The sequence below is a fragment of the Chiloscyllium plagiosum genome, chromosome 1 (assembly GCF_004010195.1).
Source record: "Chiloscyllium plagiosum isolate BGI_BamShark_2017 chromosome 1, ASM401019v2, whole genome shotgun sequence".
Taxonomy (NCBI): Eukaryota; Metazoa; Chordata; class Chondrichthyes; order Orectolobiformes; family Hemiscylliidae; genus Chiloscyllium; species Chiloscyllium plagiosum.
The window spans coordinates 61,836,894-61,856,138 of NC_057710.1; the positions used below are offsets into that span (position 1 = coordinate 61,836,894).

A 19,245-nucleotide genomic window follows, 5' to 3' on the forward strand; every position below is an offset into this window, starting at 1 on the left:
AATTTTCAAGTTTCTTGTCTGAGGAAATGGAGCTCATATCAATGACTTTTTCATTTTCTGAAATCTCAGAAAAGCTGTAAATAATTCAGATACTTCAAATTGCTGAAAGAAGATTATCAACATCAGTCCGAGCAGAGAGATGGGCATTTTTGACGTGAGACAGATTGTGCTCAATGGATATCTTTTTTCAGAATTGATGTACTTAAGAAGTTTTTACCTGAAGTGTTGATTTTTTTTTCCAGATGTCAGCTGACCTTGTATTGCTTACAATTTTTTACAATATATATTAGAACTCAAATGAAGTTTCTTTATTACCATGAATAATGTTGCAATTTTTGGCTCTGCTGTAAGTGAGTCCTGTATATTAAATACCTAATTTTATGCTTCTGCTATTGCAGGCATTTTGCTTGTTTGTCTTCTAAATACATGTGCCCTGGAGTGCCAGCAGTAATGAGCACCTTATTAGCCAATATCAATGCATACTATGCACACACCACTGCCTCTACCAATGTATCTGCCTCTGATCGCTTTGCTGCATCAAATTTTGGGGTATGTTCTATATACAGAAACCTCCGATGTTGCATCTTTATTTTTCATCAGCTGTTTTCTTTCCACTCTGTTCTCTTTTCAATGTTGTACACAGTTTACAATTTGGGGGGAGTGGAAAAATATTGCATAGGCAACTTGTCCAGTGTGCTGCCAGAGTTGGACAATTTGAGGTCTGTGAGAGCAATACCAGGTGATTTGCCTTTTGCTTTTTCTTCCTCTCCTGAGTTCCATACATTGGTTCTCTAAAACAGTCAGTGTGAGATTGAGAAACCACTGTGTGGGAAATTATAGTCGTCAGTTGTTGCTTTGTTTGCTATCTGTGTTCTAAATAAGTATATGTGCTTTGTATGCTTTTCACTATTGTAATATTAAGAATAATTAAGCAACTTGAGCATATTTTCTAACTTTATTTCAAGGTTATTTTTAAGAGCATTATCTGTATCATTTCTTTAGCCTGCCCTTGATACAGTATTGCATAAAAAATGTATTTTACTTTATATCATTGATTCATTCACTGCTATTCAGCAACTGGAAGACTTTTAAGAAGAAAACTTTTAATGCTTGTAAAGTGATAATTCTAATTACATACTTCTGTTTGAACAAATCAGAAAGAAAGATTTGTGAAACTACTGGACCAACTACACAATTCACTTCGCATTGACCTCTCCATGTATAGGGTGAGTGTAAATGGTGTTACCTATTGAATTGGAGATAAAGCTCTAAAGTACCAAATAATAGATTTCTCAGTAAGTCCTGCATTTTTCTCAGTATTTCACACTGTTCTACATTGTCAAAGAGAAGCAGAAAGCCAATATATAGCTTCACATTATCATTGCTTTTGGAATGATTCACTGTCGCTCTCCAGTTGAACTGATCATGCTGTTTGTATTGAATGGACTCTATGACTAATTTATATTGTTGAATATTGCAGTTAACTATTACTGGTAGCTATATTAATTAAATATTCTGAACCATTATAGGCTAATGTCATGTATTTCCCAAAATTGGGCTGTTAGTTTAGGTCTGTCCAATCAAACCAGTTAAGTTTGGCTGCAGCTTCACCAGACCCATTCACTGTGGTTCTTCCATACAAAGAATTTCATTTGTTAGAAGGAGGCCTTTCATTGCTTCCTGATTTGCTTTCTTCCCTGGCTCAACACTGATCAAATTTCCTGGGTCAGATGTTAATTGTCATGATGTGGAGGATCCAGTGTTGGACTGGGTGACCAAAGGTAAAAATCATACGACACCTGGTTATAGTCCAACATGTATATTTGGAAGCACTAGCTTCCAATATCTATGGAGTGAATTTGCATTTGTCGAATTATATTTGCAGATATATTCTATTTTGCTCAAAAAGAATATAATTTGCAGGCAGACAATCCATGTAATATTTTACAAATTCCACTTTGGAAATAGAACCAGTCTTACTCAAGATTGGGATCCAGACATACTCTAAGCTCACACCTTTAGTGCATTGTCTGAGCCGAGATGTCACTTTTTTTTAAGAAAACCTTAAAAAAAACCTTGTTATCTTGAGAGTGTGACTTAAAAGAAGTTCTGGGATTTACATATTAATGAACTGAAATCTGCAATTTATATTGTTGAATATTGCAGTTAACTATTACTGGTAGCTATATTAATTAAATATTCTGAACCATTATAGGCTAATGTCATGTATTTCCCTAAACGATGAAAGACTTAACAGCAATCTAAATTTGTTCAGTATATCACTTCAGTTGTGTGACACTGTAATCTTTTGCTATAAATTCTGTGTCTTATGGTCCTGCTCCACAGCTACCCGAAGAAGGAGCAGTGCTTCGAAAGCTAGTGCTTCCAAATGAACCTGTTGAACTATAATCTGGTGTTGTGATTTTTAACATTATTTGTCATGTGAGTCACAATCCCAGAGAGGGCTTGCCATGATATCACTGCAGCATAAGAATATCAGTACATAAGGAACAGGAGTAGGCCATCTGGCCCTTTGAGCCTGCTCCACCATTCAATAAGATTGGCTGATATTTTTGTGACCTCAGCTCCATTTACCCACTCTCTCACCATAACCTTTAATTCATTGACTGTTCAAAAAATTATCTATCTTAGCTTTAAAAACATTCAATGAGAAAGCCTTAACTACTTCACTGGGCAGAAAATTCCACAGATTCACAACCATTTGGTGAAGAAGTTACTCCTCAACTGAGTCCTAAATGTGCTCCCCCTTATTTTGAGGTTATGCCTTCATGTTCTAGTTTCACCCGCCAGAGAAATGGCAGATGGAGTTCAATCCAGGCAAATGATGCATTTTGGAAAATCCAATTCAAGAGCAGACTGTACGGTAAATAGAAAGGCCCTAGGGAAAATTGGAGTGCAGAGAGATCTGGGTGTTCAGGTCCATTGTACCCTGAAGGTGGCAACCCAGGTCAAGAAGGCATATGACATGCTTTCCTTCATTGGATGGAGCATTGAGTACAAGAGTTGGCAGGTCACGTTACAGTTGTATAGGACTTTGGTTTGGCTACATTTGGAATACTGCATACAGTTCTGATCGCCATATTATCTAAAGGATGTGGATGCTTTGGAGCGGGTGCAGAGGAGGTTCACCAGGATGTTGCCTGGTATGGGGAGTGCAAGCTACGAAGAAAAGTTGAGCAGATTAGTATGATTTTCATTAGAAAGATGGAGATTGAGGGGGGAAACCTGATTGAGGTCTACAAAATCATGAGAGGTATAGACAGGATGAATAGCAAGAAGCTTTTACTCAAAGTGGGGGACTCAATTACTTGGAGTCAGAAGTTTAAGGTGAGAGGGGAAATGTTTAAGGGAGAAAAGAGTGGAAAATTATTTACGCAAAGGGTGGTGGGTTCCTGGAACACATTGCCAGTGGAAATGGTAGAAGCAGGCATGCAAGCGTAATTTAAGATGCATCTAGGCAGATACATGAATGGGCAGGGAGAAGACGGATGCAGATCCTTAGAAAATAGGTGACAGGTTTAGATGTAGGTCCCAAGGGCCTGTTCCTGTGCTGTAATTTTATTTGTTTTGTTTGTTCGTTATTATCCCAACTTAATGAGTCAAATACTTGCAACAATCCCCATAAACATCCCTTGGCACAAAAAGTAAAATCAAACACAGGGTCTTACAGGAGAGATGTCAGAGAAAGAGGGTCAGCATGGACCTGCTTCTTTGGGTCCAGCAGCTTCACAACTAACTGCCTGCTAAAACCAAACCAGAACCAAAGAAAAGCTAAGCTGGGAGAACTGGTCATTCCCCTTTCATTGTACAAGTGTTTCTTTTAAACTTTAAAGCCTTTTAGCTGGGGCAGTATCTGTTAGCTGGAATCAAGCTGTCTCTAAAACGCATCCAAGCCAGACTTTTTGCAATCGCTGCTTTTACGACCTCTCTGGGGGACAAAAAAAGTCGAGGACTGCATTAACTAAGGAGCATCATCGTCAAACTGTCCAATGGGATAATTTCTATCTAGATATCTTGTTATTTCTTCCTTAATAATAGATTCAAACATTTTCCCCACTGCAGAAGTTAAGCTATGTGGCTAATAATTCCCCATCTTTTGTCTACCTCATTTTTTTTAACAGTGGCGTCACATTTAATGTTTTTCAATCTGCTGAAACAGCCTCAGTGTCCAGCAAATTTTGGAAAATTACCACAAGTGCACTTGCTATTTCCCCAGCATCTCTTTTAGTACCCTGGCTTGCATTCTATCAGGGCCAGGAGACTTGTCTACCTTTAGCTCCATTAGCTTGCCAATACCACCTCTTGCTTGATTATTATCATTTCTAGGTCCTCACCTATCTTAGTTGCCTTGTCAATTACTGGCATGTTATTTGTGTCCTCCCACTGGTGAAGGCCGACACAAATTATCCGTTAAATGTCTCGGCTATTTCCTCATTTCCCATTATTAAACCTCCCTTCTCATCCTGTGAAGGACCAATGTTTACCTTAGCCATTCTTTTTCCTTTCATATGTTTGTAGAAATGTTTGCTATTTGTCTTTATATTCTCAGCTAGTTTATGTTCATAATCTTTTTTACTTTTCTTTACAGCTTTTTTTTCTGGCTTTCAGCTGACCTTTTAAAGTTTTCCATTCTTCTAGTTTCCTACTGCTCTTTGCCAATTTGTATGGCTTCAGTTTTTCAATTTGATAGCCTCCCTTATTTATGAGACACCTATGGCAGATTTTCCCACGGTCCTTCCTTTTTACTGGAATCTACTTTTGCTGAGCACTTTTAAAAATTGCTTTGCAAGTCGTCCACTACTTGTCAGATGTCCCATCATGAGGTCTTTGCTTCCACTCTACTTTTAACCAACTCCTCCCTCATCTTATTTTGGTCTCCTTTGTTTAAGCACAGGATCCTGGTACTGGATTTTATCTTCGCACTTTCCATCTGTATTCTAAATTCAACCGTACTGTGATCGCTCCTCCCAAGAGGATGCCTAACTATAAGATCGTGAATTATCCTTGTCTCATTACACAGGACCAGATCTTGGATAGCTTGTTTCCTCGTCGGTTCAATTACATACTGTTCAAAAGAACTGTTGCGGATACACTGACCGACCTGATTTGAACAATCCACATTGAGATTAAAATCCCCCTTGATATTTGCTGTACTATTTTTATAGGAATCAGTTATTTCTTTATTTATCGCCCATCTCAATGTGATGTTATTATTTGGTGGCCTATAGACTACACCTGTCAGTGACATTTTCTTCGAAGAATTTCTCATTTGCACCAACCTTGCTTTCCGTGGAACCTATATCATCTCTCCCCATCTCCCTGATATCATCCTTAAATATAAGAGCTCCATCATCTCCTTACCTTCTTGACTGTCCTTCCAAATAATCTGATACCCCTGGATATTTAACTCCCAGTCATGACCATCCTGCAACCATGTCTCCATAATAACTACGAGATCATGCTCGTTTGCGATGATTTGTGCTGTTAACTCATCTACCTTGTATTGAATACTACAAGCAATCTTTTGGAATACTAATATTTCCATTCATAATATCTCCTGAGCTTTCCTTCCTTTTAACTTCTTTCATAATCTTTGATGTGGTTAAACCCCCCTTGCACACATTAACTTGCTTTTTTCTCTATTTACCATTCTACTTCCAGTCATTTTCCCTTTCCCCTTCTCCCCAGTTCACTTGTATAAGTCCGAGTGACCACCCTATTTATCCTTTTCTCTAGAACACTGGTTCCAGATCATTTCAGGTGGAGACCATCCCATCAGTAAAGATGTCCCCCCCACCCCCGCTCCAAAACTGATGCCAATGCTGCATCAAATGGAACTCCTCTTTCATATACCATTCCTTTAGCCACTTGTTTACTTCCCTCATCTTCTTATCCCTCAGCCAATTTGTATGTGGCTCAAATAGTAATCCGGAAATTATAACCCTTGAGGAACTGTTCCTTAATTTCGTTCCTACTGCTTGATAATCCCAACAAGTCCTTCTTCCTAACCTTGCCTATGTTGTTTGTCCCAACGTGGACCACAACAACTGGATCCACCCCCTCCCACTCCAATATCATTTCAAGCCTATCAGAGATGATCCTCACTTTGGCACTGGGCAGGCAACAAACTCTGCAGGACTCTTGATCCAGCTTACAAAGGATGCTATCAATGCCCCTAATTATAGACTCCCCTACAATTACCAATTTTCTTTTTGCTCCCCACTCTTGAATAGCTCTCTGTACCGTGGAGCAGTGATCAGCTGATTTATTCTCCCTACTGCCCTTTTCCTCATCCTAACAGGGAGCAAGTACCTGTTGGACAAGGTCAAGAGCTGAGGCTCCTCACCACCTGAATTCAGGACCCCCCTACTTCACTTGCAGGCACACCCTGCTGTCCCTGATTGCTGACTGACTTTGAAGTACTTAATCCACCAGATTAAAAATCACACAACACCAGGTTGTAGTCCAACAGGTTTATTTGGAAGCACTAGCTTTCGGAGTGCTGCTCCTTCATTAGGTGGTTGTGGAGCAGTGCTTACGAATAAACCTGCTGGACTATAACCTGGTGTGAGATTTTTAACTTTGTCCACCCTAGTCCAACACTGGTTCCTCCACATCATGGCTTAATCTACCAGATGTGACTACCTCTTGAAGCAAAGCATCCAGACACTTCTCCCCCTCCCAGATGTGCTGCAGTGTCATAGAGTCATAGAAGCACAGAGATGTACAGCATGGAAATAGACCCTTTGATCCAACATGTCCATGCCAACCAGATATCCCAACGCAATCTAGTCCCAGCTTTGCCAGTACCCAACCCATATCCCTCCAAACTCTTCCTATTCATATACCCATCCAGATGCCTTTTCAATGATGCAATTGTACTGGCCTCACCATTTCCCCTGACAGCTCATTCCATACAAGTGTTTGAAGCTTAGATTATAGCTCATTGGCTCGAAGCTGAAACTCATCAAGCAACCAACACTTGCTGCTGCTGTGGTCACTGCAGCTCAGAAACTGCCTACTCGCATAGCTTACAACCACAGCACATCACCTGCCCAACTATTTCTACTTAGTCAATTACTTTATTAATTTATAACAATTTATTAATAAGTTACTTTAATTTATTAATACTTGTTTGCTGTCTTTTTCACATTTAGAGCAGATTTCCTGTGAGCCAATCAGGTCACAGCTTTTTGTTTACTCCAGTGTTTTTGGCACCTATAATGTTCACTGAGCTCAGTGAGTTTTATACTCACTGTGTGCTGCTGCTTTGCCCTCTGACTGCTCCCTGCAAACTAGGCCATGATCCCGACTCCAATTACTTTTATACTCACTGTGTACTGTTGCTCCCCCCCACCCGGTCTGCTCCCTGCAGACTCCGCCATGATCCCCGAGCTCAGTTAGTTTTATAATCACTGTGTACTGCTGCTCCCCACTCCTTGCAGACTAGAGCGTGATCCCCGAGCTCAGTTCATTTTATACTTACTGCGCTGCTGCTCTGCTTTCCGACTGCTCCCTGCTGACTACGCCGTGATCCTTGACTCCAGCTAGTTTTACATTCACTGTCTGCTGCTGCTCTGTCCTCTGAATGCTCCCTGCTGATAGGCCGCATTCCCCGATTCCAGTTAGTCTTATACTCACTGTGTACTGCTGCTCTGCCCTCCGGCTGCTCCCTGCAGACTAGCAGTGAACAACAAAATCAGTTTTTTCAAGTGACAGACAAGATCTCCATGTGGAGAAGGTCTAAAACAAGCGTCTTTATGACTTGAATGAAGGGAAAGGTGCTTTATCTAAGCCACTCATTTCGCCCCTTGGCCTTTGGGGCCATAACTCCAGTGTTGGATCTCCTTCCACCTTCCATCAGCCAATCCAAAGAAGCACCTTAAGAAGGCCAAGAAAAACCAAAATGGATCCGGCTACTAAGATCCACCTTCTTACCGCAATGTACATTCTGCACTACATTCTGAGGAAAGGAGTCACTAGCAACAGGCCCACCATTAGATTAGATTACTTACAGTGTGGAAACAGGCCCTTCGGCCCAACAAGTCCACACCAACCCGCCGGAGCGCAACCCACCCAGACCCATTCCCCTACATTTACCCCTGCACCTAACACTACGGGCAATTTAGCATGGCCAATTCACCTGACCTGCACATTTTTGGACTGTGCGAGGAAACCAGAGCACCCGAAGGAAACCCACGCAGACACGGGGAGAATGTGCAAACTCCACACAGTCAGTCGCCCGAGGCAGGAATTGAACCCGGTTCTCTGGCGCTGTGAGGCAGCAGTGCTAACCACTGTGCCACTGTGCCGCCCATTAGCAAAATAAAATCCAGAGAAAAGGAGAATTAGAGTTCATTCCGCTGTTTCCCTTGCTTTGCCACCAATTTGAATTGGGAATTAAATCCAGTCCAATGTTACTTCAAATTATCTTATTGCAATGTAATGTTATCATTAAAATGTATGAGAAGGGATGTTTCATTTTCAGTCAAGTAGTATGCAGGCAAAAAAATTAGTTTTAACATGGTCATTCGTTCCTCAAGTAGGTTTGAGACAAAATTAAGTATTGTGTACTTTAACGTCCTTTGGAACACTTCTGAATTAGAGCTTTGATTGCATGTCAATTAAATACTTAATAACTATTATATAACATCTTAAGCTCTTTCTGATAATGCAATTAAGAATTCAGTAGTTGCTTTCATCAAAAAGTAATTTTTTTCCATTGCCTATTCTAAATTCTATTCATGTGTACTTTGCATCGTTATTGCTGATATAAATTTTTGCATTTTGTTTTGTTGCGTCTCGATGTAAATAAAGTAAATTGTTCAATATAAGCTGAACACTTGCTCATTTGTTCAGAATCTAAAATGCATCTTGGCTTATGTGTCGAAAGTTGATGTCTGTGGAACACTCTGAAAGAATTAACATATATGTTAAGTATAATTTTAATATTGAGTTTTATTATCCTCAAAATTATTTGTTTTATTTAACAGAACAATTTTCCAGCAAGTAGTCCTGAGCGGTTGCAAGATTTGAAATCCACAGTAGATCTCCTGACCAGCATAACGTTCTTCAGAATGAAGGTAATTTCTTTCTACTGTCATTATATTCTGCAATTTTGAACAAATTTGAGCAGCAATTTCGCAATCATAAAGGAGGAAAATGTCTTCCTGAAGGTAAGGATCGCTATTTTACTTGTAATTAACAGCATTTTTTTCACAAATTATTCTCCCTTTTTAGGACTTGCTTCGCAATTTTCCCATCATCAGCCTCTGACCAAAGTCCAGATATTAATAAAATGTTATCAACCTCTCCTGCTTTGTCTGTGTAATTCTATTTTCAGACATATTTGTGGAACTCTTGCTCCAGTGCTTTGCTATCAGAAATCAATGTCATATCTCTTCGACTCTGAAGCATTCCTACTTAATTGTTACCAACCACTATTCAGAGCCACTTGTTGAACTTTGCCTTTATCAAAAAGAGCCCTTGGATAGCTCTTCCTGATTAACCCCACTGCTCACTGTAGTTTTCCTGCTGATCTATGATGCACTGGCTCAGAGTGTAGTTGGACTGTTGATTTATTATTCCTCCTGGTTCCTTGCCAACCGGATCTGCACGCATTCTCACCCCAATCCTTTGCCATCTCCTGTGTGACTGGCACTATGATACACTGAACTCAAGGCAATTGGAAAATGCACAGACCTTTGCTCCCAAGTGTAACTAATTTGGTACATGCAGTAACCAACCTTGTAAATTTTTAAAAGCCTCCTTTCTTTACCCTATGCTTTCTCTTACACTCCTTGTGCCCTTACTCCTGTTATTCTCTCTCTCGTTTCTTTTCCCTTCCATTTACACCCTACATGAGTCATAACCCTTCTCCCACTTCCTTCTGTTATCTGCATACCCTCCACGAATGTACAGTACCACAGTTTATAAATTATTGTTTTAATTCTGGCACGAGCTTTGCACAGCAGTGTTACTGTTTCGAAGATTGTAGCATGATTATACCATTATTCGTTTCTTAGTTTGCTCTCAGCTGCCATTCAATTAAATGTGAAAACTTGCTCGCAGCTATAGATAGGTATTCAAATAGAGTGTTACTAAATTATGGGTGGAATTTCCAGTACCAGAGGAGGTGAGAACAATGGCAGGCAGGGAAACTTAATTGGGTGAGAATTCAAAATTGAGGATCTTGACAGTGGAATAAACCTCTGCAATTAAGTTCTTTGACCTTAAAAAGTGTGTCAACCTTCCTGACTGAAGGTGTCAAGAAGCATATTTTAAATATATTTGCATCTAATTAAAAGTCTAAATTGCTGATATTAAGTGCCCTGTCCTAATTAAATTTTACTCAAGCCAGAAATGCATGCATTCAGAATCCTGACTGTACATACGAGATGTGCATCTGTTGAGGGATCTTTTATTGGATATAAGAATAATTCTTGCTGCTTTGTCCTCATGACAGTAAGATTATAAATTAATGTAAATGATTGAGTTGCAGTATGGATTCTCCAAATAGAGCAAAGGCAGTATGGGGGAGGAGAGAGTGTGGTGCTGGAAAAGTACAGCAGGTTAGGCAGCATCCGAGGAGCAGGAAAATCGATGTTTCGGGCAAAAGCCCTTCCCCAGCACATTTCCTGATGATCATCAGAGTTTGAGGATAAGTTGGAAGTGTAGGGTGAGGGTTCCAGAATCCTGAGTGGGTAGTTCATGGTTTTATAAGGGGTGTTATGAAAAATGAATGTGTAGATCATCTGGAAAACAGGAAGGATTGAGGTCAGGATTGGCTTTGAAGCATATATCTGGATCAATGGTGCTGGAAGAGCACAGCAATTCAGGCAGCATCCAAGGAGCTTCAGCAAAATCGACGTTTCGGGCAAAAGCCCTTCATCAGGAATAAAGGCCCATATATATTTGGAGCTCAGAGGGAGACTCGGAAAATCAATCTAATGAGGTCAATAGAAAGAGATGATTAGATTAGATTACCTACAGTGTGGAAACAGGCCCTTCGACCCAACAAGTCCACACCGACCCTCCGAAGAGCAACCCACCCCCCTCACTAATGCACCTAACACTATGGGAAATTTAGCGTGGCCAATTCACCGAACCTGTACATCTTTTGTGACTGTGGGAGGAAACCAGAACACCCGAAGGAAACCCATGCAGACACGGGGAGAATGTGCAAACTCCACACAGACAGTTGCCTGAGGCGGGAATTGAACCCACGTCCCTGGTGCTGTGAAGCAGTAGTGCTAACCACTGAGCCACTGTGCAGTCCGAGGAGGGAGGTTTCAAAGATAACATGCAATAGGAATTTGTGGGGGGAGGGTTATAGATGAAGAATAATGGGAGAAATTTGGGGAGGTTCAAATGTCTTAATCTTCACTATCAAAGTGTTATAAAGTATCTTTTCACAAAGAAGCCTTGTTTGCAGGTGCTGGCAAAAAGTCCCCGAATGGGAAAAGTCTCTGTTGGGTGGGTAGATTTAACACTTGGAACTTTTGACTGAATGTAGGGGCAAGATTTGAGTCCAATTGTTGGAGAACCACGCCCAGTTAGGTTCCACTCCCATGGAGCCAGTCTCACTCCTGAACACATGGCATAGCATTCAGCGAATTGCCACAAAGTAATAGTGCGTGTGGACTGATTGGTATTTCACAATATCTTAGGCATGGATTAAACCATGGAGGATAGAACAGAGATGCAAGCCTAAAAGAGTCTATTCTCTAGGATTAGAGCCTCCAGTTTCCTAGAGACTGCAGCTGGGGAAATGTCTCTAAAGCCGTGTCACATTTATTTTTACCTCATCTAAGTTGCCTTTAGAGTCTCTGCAGATAGAGGACACTGTCTCCTCATCTGACAATGCCACTGTCCCTCAAATCAGACTCTCGATTATGGCTGCAATCCCCAAATGATAGGTCTATCCTTCCTTAGGAAATGAAAACACATGAGGCACACAGATTGCTGATGCTATGAGGCGATAATTGGTCTGTTGACAGAGGATCTGCATCAGGTTATGTCAGGGTGGATGATTCACTAAGGGTCCTTTGACAACATCTTCCAAACCTACAACCTCTTGTCATCTCTCAAAGTGCCACCGTTTCTTGACTGGAACTGTATCACCATTCCTTTGCTGTTGCTGTACCAAAATACTGGATCTTACTTCGTAACAGTGTCCTTCCACTCCAGTAACTGCCATTGTTCAAAAAGGCATCTCGCCACCACTCTCTCCTGGTCACTTTGGGATTGGCAATGAATGTTGGCCCAGCCAACAACACCCACATCCTGTGAAAAATTGTTAAATAAATTACCTCTCATCACCCACTGGGAACTGATCCCACCAAATTCCCTCCTCCACCCATTGATCATATTGCTCTTTGGACTCTCCTACTGGGTCACGGAAACTGTCCAGACTGTATTTCTCTCCAGAGTTCATTTTATTCAGTGACCAGGTATTTAATCTAGACTGGTTGTATTGGCATTATAATTTTGACTAAATCTTGACTCTCAAGTGTTAATATAATGTTCTGCAGTTGTCATCTGGACTATACATTATTCTATCTAACTCATCTAAGCCACAGTTACATATGAATATATGTAGGAGCAGCAGTAGGACAGGAGCTCTTCAAACCTGCTGGGCTATTTCAAGAATATCATGGCTGACCTAATTGCTCCACATTCCTGCCTACCCACAATAGCTTTTCACCACTTGCTTGTCAAGAATCTATCTATCTCTGCCTTCAAAAGATTCAAAGATCCTGCTTCCACTGTCTTTTTGAGGAAGCGCATTTCAAAGACTCATGATCCGATGTGAGAAAGAAAATGTTCTTGTTCCCTTCTTAAATGGGCAGCTATTTATTTTTATCAGCCCAAATTCTAGAATCTCGAACAAGAATTTTTCCCATATACACTCTGCTAAGATCCCTCATAATTTTCTGTATTTGAATCAAGTCATCTTTTACTCTTCTAAGTTCCAGAGAAGAAAAGCCAAGCCTGTGCAACCTTTCATAGTAAGCCAACCCAGTCTAGAGTAGTTCTGGTAATGCAATCTAATTAATAAATCATAACTTCATTTTTCTCCCTACCTCTTTGAGACCATCTCCTCTTTTGAGAACTAATCTATGACCACAAGAAGGTGTAATACTCATCTAATTGGGATTTTTCCCACCCTGATGTAGATTATATGCAATTGTGCTAAATATTCGAATGAATTTCAGTATTGGGACATGTAGTAGACAGTGAAAAGGTTACCTCAAGTACAACAGGATGTTGATCAGATGGGCCAATGGGCTGAGGAGTTGCAGATAAATGCGAGGTGCTGCATTTTGGGAAAACAAATCTTAGCAGGACATATACACTTAATGGTAGAGTCCTAGGGTGTGTTGCTCAGCAAAGAGACCTTGGAGTGCAGGTTCATAGTTCCTTGAAAGTGAAGTCGCAGGTAGATAGGATAGTGAAGAAGGTGTTTGGGATGTTTTCCTTTATTGGTCAGTGCATTGAGTATAGGGGTTGGAAGGTCATGTTGCGGCTGTACAGGACATTGGTTAGGCCACTTTGGAATATTGTGTGCAGTTTTGGTCTCTCGTCTATTGGTAGGATATTGTGAAACTTGAAAGGATTCAGAAAAGATTTACAAAGATGTTGTCAGGGTTGAAGGATTTGAGCTCTCGGGAGAGGCTGAATAGGCTGGGGCTGTTTTCCTTGGGGTGTCGGAGGCTGAGGGGGTGACCTCATCAAAGTTTATAAAATCATGAAGGGCATGGATAGGGTAAATTGACACGGTCTTTTCCCTGGTGTGGGAGAGTCCAGAACTTTCGGGCATAGGTTTAGGGTGAGATGGGAAGATTTGAAAGGAATCTAAGGGGCAACGTTTTATTGCAGAGGGTGGGTGTGTGTATGGAATGAGCTGCCAGAGGAAGTGGTGGAGGCTGGTACAATTACAACAATTAAAAGGCACCTGGATGGGTATATGAATAGGAAGGTTTTAAGAGGGACATGGGCCAACTGCTGGCAAATGGGACTAAGATTAATTTAGGATAACTATTTGGCATGGACAAGTTGGACCAAAGGGTTTGTTTCCGTGCTGTACATCTCTATGACTCTATGTATGCGATGTAGCTGATGCTGTTTCTATCTGCCTTTTGGCAGATCTGTTATATGCTGTGAAGAACTGCATGATGGCATCCTGTCTAACTTCGAGTTGACAACACATCAAACCACCTAAGTACTTTTGGTGTAGAGAAATAAGCTTTGTTGGCCTCACTGCAGGGTGTACTTAGTCAGTTTTTAATGTCACATGAGTATTTTCACAAGTATGACTTTTTGGTCCAGTAATGTGACAGCTACAGCTGTGCCCTGCACCGCATGAAGTGAACCCTGCAGTCATTTGATTCATATTTCATCATTTCATTGCTTCTGTCTTTTTGGTTGAGTGGAATTTAATTAAAAATATTAAATATCAGTGTCTTTATTTGATTTTTCTTCTAATTTTATTTAAACCTGATACAGCTATTCATTTCCAATGTACAATATTAGAAGTCACGCAAATAATAATGCATCCGTGACATTTTGTTTTAATTTAGGTACAAGAATTGCAGAGCCCACCACGAGCCAGTCAAGTCGTGAAGGACTGTGTGAAAGCTTGCCTCAATTCAACCTATGAATATATTTTCAACAATTGCCATGAACTATACAGTCGCGAATATCAAACTGATCCCGTAAGTGACAAAGTTAACAATGTCTTTGTGTGCAATCTCACAGGATATTCAAATTTTAGAGGTTACGATGTGTAAGGCATTCAGACTTTTGGGGTATAAATCTAACTTCACTGTATTGACTAGAAGGTAAGTCATTGTGACTGTGAAGACAGTGAAGGAAATTTGATGAATATAGCATGCATGAATGGGCAGCATAAAGTCTGACTGGTTAGCTTGCAAAACAGATGGCAAAGTACCAGTCATTCACCTGAAACCACTCAAGAACTTGCCAGCTATTAGCATCCGTCCTGAAAAAAATTAACAGGGACTAGACTGTAAGACATACGAGCAGAATTATGCCATTCGGCCCATCAAGTCTCTTTGCCAATTGATCGTGGTTTATGAGTTTCCCAACTCCATTCTCCTGCCTTCTCCCTTGATCACCTTGCCAAACAAGAAACCTATCTGTCTCTGACTTAACTACATTCAATAACTTGGCCTCCACACCCTCTGCAGTAATGAGTATCACAGATTAACTACCCTATGACTAAAGAAATTCCTCCTCATTTCAGTTTTCACTGAAGCAGTACCCTTGGTCCTAATCTCACCTGCTAGTGGAAACATCTTCTCCACGCTCACTCTATTCAGGCCTTTCATATTCTATAAATTGCAATCAAACCCCCCCTCATCCTTCTAAACTCCATTGAGCAAGATTCTCAATTGCTGCTCCTATGACAAACCCTTCATCCCCAGAATCATTCTTCTAAACCTCCTCTGCATGCACTCCGATCTGAGCCCAAAACTGCTCACATTCTTCCAAATGCAATCTGACCAGAGCGTTACACTGTCTCAGCATAAATTTCTGTTCTTGTATTCTAGCCTCTTGAAATTAGTGTTAGAATTGCATTTGCCTTCCTAACTGCTATTTGAACCTGCATGTTAACCTTAAGACTAGGACTTACAACTCAGATATCCAAAGTCTTTGCCCATTTTGAAAATAGCTTGACTCTATTCTTCCAACCAAAGTGCATTATCTCATACCTTCCCACATTGTACTCCATCTGCCACTTATTTGCCCACGCTCTTGTCCAAGTCTTTCTGCAGCCTCTTCGCTTCATCAACATTAGCTGACCCTCCACCTATCTTGTATCATCTGAAAATGTAGCAACAATATTCTTTCACCCAGATTGTTCATGAATAACATGAAGAGTTCTGGTCAATTCAGATCCCTGCAGAACTGCACGAGTCACTGGTTGCCAACTTGAAAAAGATCTCTTTATCCCTATTCTCTGCCTTCTGTCAGTCAGCAAATCCTCTATCCATGCCATTACATTGCCCCTAACACCATGGACTCTTGTCCTATTTAGGAGCCCCATGTTCAGCACCTTCTGAAAATCCAAATAGATCACATTCGCTGACTCACCTTTGTCTAGTTTGCTCATTACCTTCTCAAAACATTCTTACATTGAGTATAGGGAGATCACATTGCTGCTGTAGAGGACATTGGTTAGGCTGCTATTAGAATACTACATTCACTTCTAGATGCCCTGTTATGGGAGGGATGTTCTGAAAGTTGAAAGGGTTCAGAAGAGATTTACAAGGATGTTGCCAGGGTTAGAGAATTTGATGTATAGGGAGAGGCTGAATAGGCTGGGCTATTTTCCCTGGAGTGTTGGAAGCTGAGGGTTGACCTTACAGAAGTTTATAAAATCATGAGGGGCATAGATAGGGTGAATAGACAAGTCTTTTCCCTGAGGTGGGGGCATCCAAAACTAGAGGGTATCGGTTTAAGGTGAGAGGGGAAAGATTTAAAAGGGACCTAAGGGGCAACTTTTTCTTGTGGAGGGTGGTGCATGTGTAGAAAGTGGTGGAGGTTAGTACAATAATAACATTTAAAAAGGCATATGGATGGGTATATGAGTAGAAAGGTTTGAGGGATATGTGCCAATGGTTGGCAGGTGGGACTAGATTAATTTAGGATATCTGGTTGACATAGACGAGTTGGACCGAAGGGTCTGTTTTCATGCTGTACAGTTCTATGACTCTATCATAATAGATCTGTCAAATGTGACCTCCCATTAAAGAACCCGTGCTGACTTGCCCCTATTTTACCATCCACTTCAATGTACTCTGCAGTCTCATCCTTAATAATGGACTGTAAAACCTTCCTAACAACTAAGGTCAGGCTAGCCAGTCTATAGTTGCCTCCCTCTGCCTACTTCACACCTTAAACAGGGGTGCTATATCAGCCATTTTGCAGTCATCTGGGACCCCCTGACTCCAGCGATTCCTGAAAGATCATCACCAACGCACCTACAATCTCCTGGCTAACTCCTTCAGAACTCTGAGATGTCGGTCCCGTCTGGTCTGGGTGTTTTATCTACCTTCAGAGTTTCCCAAGCACCTGCTCCTTAGTGGTGTCCTCATACACTCAGCTTTGCCCTCTTACTCTCTTGAAGATCTGGAATGCTGTTGATGTCTTCCATTGTGAAAATGGATGCAAAATACTTATTCAGCTCCTATGCCATTTGTTCCCCATTAATACTTTTCCAGTGGTCCAAAAGACTCTCCCTTTCTTTTTAAATATGTGAAAAAACTCTTGCAATATTTTTTATTACTCGCTGGCTTACTGTCATGTTTCATCTTCTCCCTTCCCATTGTTTTTCAGTTATCCTCTGCTGGTTTTTAAAGGCTTCCCAATCCTCTGGCTTCCCACTAATCTTCACCATATTATATGTTTTTTCTTTTGTTTTAATACAGTTACTAGCTTCCCTTCTCAGCTATGGTTGCCCCATCATCCCCTTAGCATGCTTCTTTATTCTTGGAATGAATTTCTGCTGTGCCTCCCAAATTACCCCATTGTCTTCCCTGCTTGGCTTTCCATCAAATCAACTGTCTGTCTCCTTTTTTCTGTCTTTATAGTTACCTCTAATCGTTTGTTGAACCATCACATCTCATTCCAGCTTTCCCCTCTCAAACTGCAGGGTAATTTCTACTATATTATGGTCACTGTCCCTGAGAGGTTTCTTTACATTATGCTGCCTAATTACACATCACAAATCCAGATTGCCTATTTCCTAGTGAGCTTTCCCATAAGCTGCTCCAAAAAATATTCTTTTTCTCGAGATCCGCTAACTACCTCACTTTCCCACTCTACCTGCATATTGAAGTCCCCCATGATTATTGCAATAGTGCCTTTCATATGTGCCTTTTCTATCTCCTGATTTATTTTCTTCCCCACTTTCTGACTAATGCTAGGAAGGCTATACACAATTCCCATCAGGGTCATTTTTCCTTTGCAGTTCCTCAACTCTTTGATTTCATTTCTTACTGACAGGGCAACCCTGCTGCTCTTTCCATCTGCCTGTCTTTTCAATAGGATGTGTATCCTTGGACATTTACCTACCAGCCCTGATCCATTTGTAGCCACATCTCTCTGATAGCCAGATTATCACACCAGCCAATTTATATCTGCACTTCATGCTCATTTACCTTGTTTCATGTACTGCATGCATTTAATTACAATACTGTCAGTCCAGCATTGATTGCCCCAATCTCATAGTTGTCTCCTCATCTGTTGTGCCTGAAGTTAGATTCCTAACCCTTTCCACACTCTCTGTCCTATTACTTCTTCTGGAAACTTTAAGAACCTCTGCTGAGCCCTTCCCTCCTTTAATGCTTTATATAATTTTCCATGCAACTGCACCCACTTTAGCTTAAACCCTGTTCACAGCACTGGTTACGCAATTTGCCAGTATTCTGGTCCCAGCATGATTCAGGTGGAGCCCGTTCCGTTGGAAAGGTTCCCTCCTGCCCTAGTATCCAATGATCCATGATGCCAAAAACGCTGCTTCGACACTAATCTTTGAACCACACGTTTACCGATTTCTTCTTGTTCTACACAGCAGAATTTTTGTTTAAAATTAACAAAATTTTGTCATCAGGTAGACCCCTTAAACAAGACAAATTTCTTGTGGAATTGCAAAGAACACAAATTAATCGTTCTCTTTATGAGGCACTTCAATTTTATATTGGTTGAAATTTTCTCAGCCATTAAGTGACAGCATAGAAAGTTGCAGGGGTAATAAAATATTGGAGACCCACTTCAAGAGGACTCCCCACTATACTTCACCATTGGGTATTTTATCCAGCAACAAGAAAGGTGATGACTACCAGAAAGCAGGCAGTCAATCTTAAAAATGACCAATCCAATTGAAGACCACTTCCAGTATGAAGAGACTGCTTGCAGTGTGGAGGTGGTATTTCGGGTTTCAGTTTCCCAGTGGGGACCTATTTGAAAGACAGCGACCTGGACAGCTTTATCCAGAACCAGTGTTGTCACTGAAGGCGCCCACCCCCTCTGATCGCTGGGGCCATAAAATGATGCTGTAAGCATTTGATGACCTTTCAGCCTCAGCAGTTATCTCTCTGTTTCTCTCTCTTTCTTTCTCTCTCTTTCTCTCTTTCTTTCTCTCTCTTTCTCTCTTTCTTTCTCTCTTTTTCTCTTTCTCTCTCTCTTTCTCTCTTT

General features: G+C 40.9%; 1 protein-coding gene across 8 annotated transcripts in view; it reads left to right on the forward strand.

Moving 5' to 3' along the window:
• The window catches only part of LOC122548946 (protein unc-13 homolog B-like), a 643,343-nt gene that overhangs the window by 516,398 nt on the left and 107,700 nt on the right, over positions 1–19,245 (forward strand). For all 8 annotated transcript variants that reach the window (XM_043687965.1, XM_043687956.1, XM_043687983.1 and 5 more), the window contains 4 exons: positions 399–549; positions 1,158–1,226; positions 9,015–9,104; positions 14,604–14,738. In XM_043687965.1, the coding sequence (XP_043543900.1) occupies positions 399–549; positions 1,158–1,226; positions 9,015–9,104; positions 14,604–14,738 (445 nt within the window). The remainder of the gene's footprint in view (positions 1–398; positions 550–1,157; positions 1,227–9,014; positions 9,105–14,603; positions 14,739–19,245) is intronic.